The 9629-nt window shown below is 32.8% G+C and overlaps 2 protein-coding genes across 2 annotated transcripts in view; both read right to left on the minus strand.

The window, feature by feature from the left end:
• Positions 1-1581: 1581 nt before the first annotated feature.
• Positions 1582-7083, minus strand: HELRODRAFT_169327 (hypothetical protein; the record flags this gene model as incomplete). The annotated part of the gene is made up of 3 exons (XM_009015157.1): positions 1582-1777; positions 4794-4973; positions 7046-7083. The coding sequence occupies 3 exons, from the start codon at positions 7081-7083 to the stop codon at positions 1582-1584; spliced, it is 414 nt and encodes a 137-aa protein (XP_009013405.1).
• Positions 7084-9199: 2116 nt separating this feature from the next.
• The window catches only part of HELRODRAFT_169328 (hypothetical protein), a gene marked incomplete at both ends in the record, with an annotated part of 1622 nt that continues 1192 nt past the window's right edge, over positions 9200-9629 (minus strand). Inside the window, one exon of the mRNA XM_009015158.1 lies at positions 9200-9464. Coding sequence (XP_009013406.1) covers positions 9200-9464 — 265 coding nt within the window. The remainder of the gene's footprint in view (positions 9465-9629) is intronic.

Here is a 9629-nt window from a genome sequence, read left to right on the forward strand (position 1 = left end):
GTTCATTCAAACGCACCTAAACCAATTCGACAATTGTTTGATAAAGAAAGGCAAATAGAAATGTTATGAATAACCAAATAATTAATGAAATTAATGAAGGTAATAATTTTTAATGCTAATTGAAAAGTTGGCCGGTTCGTTCCTGCTGCACTGGCTAAAAAACAACGTTTTTTAATCTCAAGTTCGTTAAATAATTAAAAAATTCAGTTGATAGTTTTTACACTTCTCAACGAAAAACCTTACTACCCACCCTTACAACATTAAGCACTGAAGAAATTCTCTTTATTCTATAGAAACTTCCATTTTTAATTACTTTCATATTGAAATGAAATTTAAAGTCTCTACAATTCTGAAGCAGATCCTTCTAGCAATCACCACAAGGCAACTTTTATAGTAAAAATATTATTAGTTTATAATTATTAATTCCTATTTTTGTGAATTATTTATGATATCCAATGTTTGATTATTTTTTTATAATTTTCTGAAAAGGTCTTCAAAGCTCTTGAACATTTTACAAATATTTTCAATTTTTTTCAATTTGTGATACAAACGTGTTATTAAAAAACGAGTCTAACGAGTTATTAAAACGAAAATTTTATTTAGCAAACGTTATTAATTCAGCAGATAAGCAGATAGAAAACAAAAAATATGAGAACATTTTGTAAGAAAAATAAGATCAACTGGCGTACCACTGTTCAACCTTGAGGGCATGTCCTTCTTATTACAGGTACCCGTCCTCCAATTTGCACACGTATTCATAGGGAATATTTACATCAGTCAACATTTCATGAACGTTTTAAAAAATGTCCTCAAAATTATCTAGAATTTCAAATGTGAAAACATTAACGGAATATTAACAGGAATGTTAATTGGAACGGAACGTTAATGAAAACACTAATCGGAATATTAATTCATTGTTACAGAAAATATTAATTGAAATTATATTAACAATTTAAAAAGCTTTGAGAAAACTGAAATTTTGAGGAAAATTTGATCAATCATTTTTGTCTGTTGGACTTATTTATTTTCTGGATTCTAAAAAAATTGTGCAATTGTCGTTAAACAGAATTATGTCAGGAACAACATTTTGCATGCACGTGCGTGCCTTGCATTGTATGGCACATATCTGGTAGGCGAACCTAAAATACAGAATCATGTGATATATGACATTATGTGATACATAACACGATCATTTTTTTTGGTTTGCTCTGTAAGTCATAGATCTACATTTTCTTCTAAACTGCACAAACTTGATCACAATGGCGATGCAGTTTGAAAATCTAATATAATATATTTCTTTATTCACTATGTCAAGTAAAAACTCTTGATCATCCGTATTTTTAAACATCTAAAACAACAATTTTAAAAACAGAAATTTGTATCAAAATTATAAACAGTGTTCAGATCAAACATGCAATCTGCTACAAATTTGTTAAATATTCAATATTGAGTCAGTTCTTAAATTTCATGTTTTATTGTTTATCACAAAAGATTGATTTATACTTATAATGATATTTATCAGAAAAGAATGATTTATCACAAAAGTTGATTATTATCAATTAATCAACTCTTTTGAATTTCTTAACCGCAATCTATATAATTGAAAAATGTAAAGCTACCTGGCAGAGCATGGGTCTTCAAATGTTTGTTGAATTTCTGAATGGCCTCTCCGAACGTGTCAAAGTTTCCAATATCGTTCCTGGCTGGCACGACGTTGACGTAGCCGATCTGCTGTGGTCGGGTCGGGTCGCCAGATGTCTTCGGCACGATCCACAACCTGCAAGTCAGCATGGTTGTCATGAAAATGTGTTCTTTTTTTTAAATTTACATGTCTCATAAATGAATAAAAAATTAAGTTAGTTCCGTCAAGAGGAGTTGCATGTCTTTCTCGGTTTTCGCTCGTTGTTCTGGTTCAGATGTTACTTCTGTAGAGTTCAATACGGAGCAAACATTGGTGCGTATATATGATGCGTGGGTTTTAGTTTTGAGTGAGCATAGAGTCGAAACATTAAACATTTGATGTTAAGAGATATTTATGAAAAACTATATTCATGTTTTAGCCGATATTGAAGATGATTTGGGGTGTCATAATGATTTACGCGCTGTTGTTTTGTCAGTCTGGCATTGTTGATGACATGAAAATGCCGAAATCTCACATAATATGTCCGTGATTTTTGTATACATACATATACATGTATATGTATAGTATATATATATATATATATATATATATATATATATATATTTATATATATATATATGATCTTTTTTTTTTATTTTTTTTTATTTTATCGAAACTGATTTGCGTATCAGACACGGAAGGTTATTTGACTATTTTTTTTATTTCCAAATTTAGTGTCACTTTCTTGTTTGGTATTTTGCTTGATTCGGTTTTTTCCCGTTTCAATATTCACTATTTTATGATGAATTTCATCTATCTGCGTTTATCCCTATCTATGATGAATTTTTTGGCAAAACTTAAGAGACCCAATAATCTAATTGGCCACGAAAAATTCACAAACTGCCATGGTTTCGACCAGCAAATGTAAAACATCGCACGTAAAAACTCCGCAGTAAGAATAGATGGGAGTTTGCATGGCGATGAAGTGTGGAGGTGTTTGACCTTTGCGCAGCTACACGCGGTTAGACCTACGTGAGAACACCATCACAGTTAAATTCTTCTGACATTCGACATTTTTTCTTATTTTTTTTTGTTCTCAGTTCAGATAATATTGCTGTTATTTTATGTTGTTGTGATTGTTTCAAAGTGGTTTGAATGTTATATATTGCTGTGTTGTACGCTGATGTTCTAATTGGATTTTTTTTAATTGCAATAGAAAAAGTTAAAGCTTTTGTCTAAACAACTTTTAGTTGTGATTGCTGTGGGGTGAACGTTTTATTACATCTTGGATTAATCACCGAAATTGTTTTCACTTGGAATAAATTCTATACTCAAATAATGACAACAATGGCAATAATAATAAAAGTAATGGATCAATGGTTAAAGGCGCCTGGTCTTGCTATTGCAATGACTGGCTTCGAATACAAAGAGATCCCCGCCTATCATATGCGACGTGTATGATGCATGGTTTTCACGCGTATTCATATACGCTGTGTGTGTTTGTCGTTGAAACCTCTGAAGCAAACGAAAAAGAGAGAGAGTAATCTTTAACCTTTTAACCTTTAATGTAGCAACGACCACAATGATAACAACAATGAAGTATCATGTCAATCAATTAACAATAATTCCATTCTTTTCTTGAATTCTCATTAGAATTTTTTAGTTTAAGTCAATGGGTACATTTGTTTTTAATTATCTTAAATATAAGAAAATGGGTTTTTATCTAAGCTCACATTAAACTTGTTATGTCACGTTATCTTATGTAATGTTATGTTGCCATGTCATGTTACCGGTCCAGTCAGTTACAACATCCTCCTGTGAACATGTTCAAACAAACGAGCAAGCAAGTATTCATTAAAATTTTCAAAATATGTTTTAAAGAGGAATTTCTTTAAAGGTGAAAAATATCTTCTTTTACGGAGATGTTTTTATAAAGCGCTTTATACGTATGCATTAAATTGCTTATAATAATTATATATATATACACACATATATATATATATATGTATAAGTGTGCGCGTGTGTGTGTGTTATATGTATAAAAATATATAAATATATTGTGTGTTATATGTTTGCATATATATATATATATATATATATATATATATATATATATATATATATATATATTTCATTGAAGACTTGACTGCTAACGGTGTGCTTACAACCCTACCCTACCACACCACACCACGCCACACCCCCCACGCCACACCACACCACGCCACACCACACCACAACACCACCACACACCACACCACAACACCACCACACACCCCACCACACCTCTTACGCCACAACACACCACACCACGTACATACACTACTCTCCACCTTGCCACTAATAAACTGGAACTACAATGGAAAAATTTTAGAAAGGTATTTATCGAATAGAAAAGATTTCATAAGAATTTCGAAGGATGTACATTCAAAAACTTCAAGGACGAAATAAAAGGTTTTCAGATGACTTTACTAACTATCGGCACAATTTGGTTGAGATGTATTAAAGGTTGGGGATTAAGCACGAATTTTACCATTTTATTCGACAATGATTTCAGGAACAGTTTTAAAGTTATTTCAAATTTATTATCTTTCAAAAAAAAATTAAACTTAAAAAAATTATATAAAAAATCTGAACATAAAAACTGACTTTAAACATGGGTGGCGTCATAAATTAATCTTTTCCTTTAAAGAAAACATGAAACTTCCGAGAATTTAAACCACTTCATTCTCACCAGAAAGCACATATAAAAGTTCATTAAAAATTCTTAACGTTCCATAAATTTGAAAGACATCGTGTTTAATGAAACACATTCGAAAGTAAGACAGTTTTTTTTATTGTTGCCGAACTAACGAGTGTTTTAATCGTATATTTAATTTGGACTTTTTTAAAGAATTTATGTGGCATCCGAAGTATAAGAACTAATTAGGAGTTTTCTATTAAATAAAATTTGTAAATAAATTTGTACGAAAAAGTTGTACTAAATAATTTTATTTTCAATTGAACATTTACAATTTTTACAAATGTATCAGTAAAATATAAATAAACGTTTAATTTGAACCTCAATCATAATTTTTAGCGGAATGTATTCAACTTCAACAAAAATTATTAATTTAAACACGCTCACATACACCAAACCAACACATTCATACACCTAGAGAGACAACCAACCGACCTTAAAGCTCTGATGTAGAGATTCCTCATCCTCCTCTTGCTGTGGTCGGCCTCAAAGTAGCAGCTCTTGCAGGTGTCAACCACCCCGTCGTACCGACCTTTCACCTCGATGCTCTCGCAAGTCTTCACTTTCAGGTGCGGGTGCGAAACCAGCCATTCGTTTGCACGGGCCAGCAGAGAACTGCAGGTTATTTTTTATTTAAATGTCACTGTAAATAATTCATAATGAACTGTTTATTGATTCGACTGATTTACTATCAATATTTCAATATTAAAATGCAATTCGATTTTATCGGGATTCGGTCGACATGTTGGTTCGAGCAATCGATTGAGTGCCTTCTGCTAACGAAAATGGATAATACGGAGAAGAAGCAGTGAACATTCGTCGTCAAAAAAGGGAACGCGGACAAAAATTTTTGAAAATCTTGAGCGAAATGAAAAATATAAACTAGAACAAAAATAAATAAAAAAAATTGATGACAATTAATTATAATTTACTGTGGATTCCATAACATCAATAACTTGTAAAGTTTTAATGATTATTGAATTTTTTTATGCAGATATCGTTCGTCAAATATACTAGAGACTATACAACGTGCATTAAAGTTCTGTAAAACTCAAAGACGAATGAGAACAATTTCTAAAAATTTTGAAAATAAATTTGAATAATTGCAATAAACAAGACAATTAAAACAAATTAAACAAATCACGGAAGACACTTGACACAGAACAAGCGTGATTAAGTTGTGAATTTAAAATTTTTTACATTTTAAGTGAAACATTCATTGATGCAACTTCCTACTATGCAACTTCTTACCATGCAACTTTCATGTAGTTAACATTAAAATATTAAGTAAAGATGCTAACACGTTATGATATAAACATGATATGATACAAACATGAAAATTTTATGATACAAACACGTTGTGATGCAAAATATTTTTGATGTAGAAAATTCATACCACAGAAAAGTTATGATATAAAAAATTCATGATACAAAGAATTTACGATGCAAATATGTTATGAAACAAATATCTTATGATACAAAAATTCATGATACAAAGAAGTTATGATACCAATAAGTCGGAATGTATAGGTTTCATAATAATTTACATTGTGGAAAGCTTCCACACTCTGCCAAATTTTTGTTCTGTCATCATGGTAGTGGGCGTTTCTCGGTATGGTATGCAATTATGTTTCATCCAAAATAACAAGCTGCTTTTTAATGACGTTATAAAATTTTTTGTAAAATGTTTTTTAAGAAAACAAATCTTCTTCATCCTCATCATCATCACCGTCGTAGCAAATGACGTCATGAAAACAAACTTTAATTAAATTCAGAGCCGAAATAAACCTTCATTATAAATAGTTTTTGCCATCATTAACGTGCCTGTGGTTGTTTCACTGCTGGCAGAGCACTAAAAACCACGCTCGTCATCACTACAGCCATAACCTACAACAATATCATATGAGTTTTATCGTATCATCGTTCGGTATCCATATCTTCATCATCATCAATGTCATCTTCATCATCATCACCACCGTCATCATCATCATCACTCACTACGACCAAAATCATCGCCATCATCATTATAATGTTATCATTACTCAATGTCTAATCATCATCATCACTCCCGTGACGTCATCGTCATCTTTGACGTCGCAATTTCACATTCACTGCAATCTATTTCTTAAAGTCGGAACAACAACACCAACAAAACCAACAACAACGACGATATCAACTTTAAGTCAGCATCATCAACAACAACAAATATCAACAACAACATAAAAACAGTAACAAAACAACTACAGAGTATGAAACAACAAAAAGGCAAACACAACGGCATCATAAAAAATATTTACAACAAAAAACATATCAAACAACAACCAAAATAAAAAACAACCTTTGAAACAACGACATCAGGAGGAAAAGCATGCGTGAAGCAACGACTTCATGTCACACAAACAGCAACAACAACGAACAATAACAACGATACCATGCAACACAAACAATAACAACATTTCTTCCTCACAACGATGAAGTAATAACAACATCACGCAACACAAACAACAGCAACGTGCGACACAAGCAACTACAGCAGACGACACAAAACAACAACTTCAAATTCATACATGCAAAAGCACTAAGCTTTGTTGATCTTTGATGGATTAGCTGGCTCTCCACCTCGCGCGCACCCACGTGCGTACCTGCTTCGACTGCACGCACAGTCACGAAGATGGGAATGCACGTACCTCGCAACAAAACACGCCAGCCACACGACAACACGCATGGAGATGGCCAACAAACTAATGTTTGGATTAAAATATATCTGTGAACGTATAAATCGATCATACGAACCGATATATATACATATACATGTATAACGCACGCACACACACACGCGCACATTGATATAGAAGTAAGTAAAGTTATGCACGTGTCTATGAGTGCGCCAATGTGTGTGTGTGTGTGTGTGTGTGTGTGTGCATATTTATGGCGGCAAGACTAAAAGGATGCTTTTTATAAAGAAGATTTATGAAGCTCATTGGCATTTTACGTGAAAAAAAAGCTTGAAAATTTTTATACAAAATTTTTCTATCATAGAAGGAAAGAAAACGGATGAAAAAATTTTCTAATTAATCGGAATTTGTTGCCTCGTTGCAAACAGAAACTTGGATTGTTCAGACATTTCTTTTGATGAATAACAATAATTCAGATTAAAGGACGTCATGTTGATGAGAATGTTGCGGACAACAGCCACGACATCAACAATTTCACTCCTTCACTTTTTGAGGTAACGTGATAAAAAATTAGATGGCATAGCGTGAGAGCTTCATGGAACCGTTAAATTATTATTTCAGACTCTCCAGAAAGATTACCTTTTGTCGTAAGCTGGCTGAAGTCATAAGCAGATCAAAAAAATTCAAGTTATTCACGCGCTGCATGAAGTCCAAAGGAATCGCACAGTAGAGAGCGTATAAAACATTCCACACTGGATGAACAAAATCTATAAGTTGAAAAAATTTTTTCTCAGAGATCGAAATTGAATGCAATATTTATTCGCAAAACAATTTGAAATAATCTCAAAAGTTTTTGCATCACCAAAATTTGATTCTTCCTTCTAAGGTTTGACAACGCCGAATAACATTTCACGACAAAAATGCGGGCTGTCTTACTTTCAATGATTTATTCATTTGCTGCTTTCGAAATGAATTCAAGATGTCTGGAAAGAAGGGATGTGGTGGTTGTTTTTGAAATGTAAGCATGCAGTTAGTTAAACTTTTATAATTTCATCAACGTTTTTAATGAGAATTGCAACGATCTCCATACAGCGACGACTAAAATATTTTGTAAGACTGCAGAACTTAATCACACACACGCTCTAGCACGCACACACGCGCACACATTTCATCTCAATTCTTCATGGGATTCTCATTAAAATGTATACGAACGTGTTTGAAGTTGTCCAAGTTTGCGAGTAATGATGAGCCCAAACATTCTCAGCATTCAAACAAAAACAAACCCATTAACTGCATGGATCAAAAACAGAAAAATAAGTAGAATGATGGCAAAACAAATGATCATATAAGATGAAAATAATTTGTAAACTTCCTCTCTACTGTAGAATATAGTTCGTGATTGTCACCACACATCTTCCACTGAAATATTTGCATCCGGTGAATTTGTTTCGACAGCCAAAAATATTTGATAGTCTTCCATAAGTCGCCCTTGAATAGGAAAGTTGCGTTATGATGAGAATGCTGCCTGTAAAAAAAGATGAAATCTCTTCTTCCGACCCAGCAACACGTTGTAACACTTCCATTCACTGTTCTCAGTTCCTCTTCAACAACACACAATTTTTAAAAACATGATTCCATATATGATAAATGGTAAACTGACAAACAAGCAATAAGAAAAAAAACTCATTTAGGTATCATCATCATCGTCATCATCATCATCATCGTCATCCTCGTCGTCATCATCATCGTCGTCATCATTTTCGTCATCATCGTCGTCAGGGTCACAGACATCATCATTGTCTGGCGATGAATAACGACAAATAAATCATTATTACTGCAAAATCGTTTCTGTTGTTGTTTGTTTCTTGTTTTGTTGTTGTTGTTGTTGTTGTTGTTGTTGTACTGGATATTTCATAATGTAATTGTTGATATATGTTAATGTTGTTGTTGTTATTCATTAATGTTGTTGTTGACGCTTATTAATAGGATTTTGATGTTTATTGACGTTGTTGTTGATGTTTATTGATCTTGTTGTTGATATATGTTGATGTTGTTGTTTGTTAATGTTGTTTTTGTTGTTATCGTTTGTTGATGTTTTCATCATTTGATAGTGTTGTTGCAGCCTGTTAATGTTGCCGTTAATGTTTTTTAATGTGTTGCTGAGGTTTAGTGCCGTTGATTTTGATGTTGCGTTATGTTGCTGACGTTTATGCCGATGATGATCTTGTTGCTGATGTTGTTGTTGATAGTGTTGTTGTTGATGGTGTTATTGTTGATGTTGTTGTTGATAGTGTTGCTGATGTTGTTGATGTTGTAGTTGATGTTGTTGTTGTTGTTGTTGTTGATGTTGTTGATGATGGTGTTGTTGCTGATGTTGTTGATGATGGTGTTGTTGTTGATGTTGTTGTTGATGTTGTTGTTGATGTTGTTGCTGATGTTGTTGATGATGGTGTTGTTGTTGATGTTGTTGTTGATGATGCTGTCTAACCGAAAATTTAGTGCTCAAATGTTTATTATTTCGGAGACAATCAGGTTGGACGTGCCATTTAAGAAATGTTCTAATAAGCTTCTTATTGTGCTATGCAGCATTCTGACT

Source organism: Helobdella robusta, assembly GCF_000326865.2.
Source record: "Helobdella robusta unplaced genomic scaffold HELROscaffold_15, whole genome shotgun sequence".
Classification (NCBI taxonomy): domain Eukaryota; kingdom Metazoa; phylum Annelida; class Clitellata; order Rhynchobdellida; family Glossiphoniidae; genus Helobdella; species Helobdella robusta.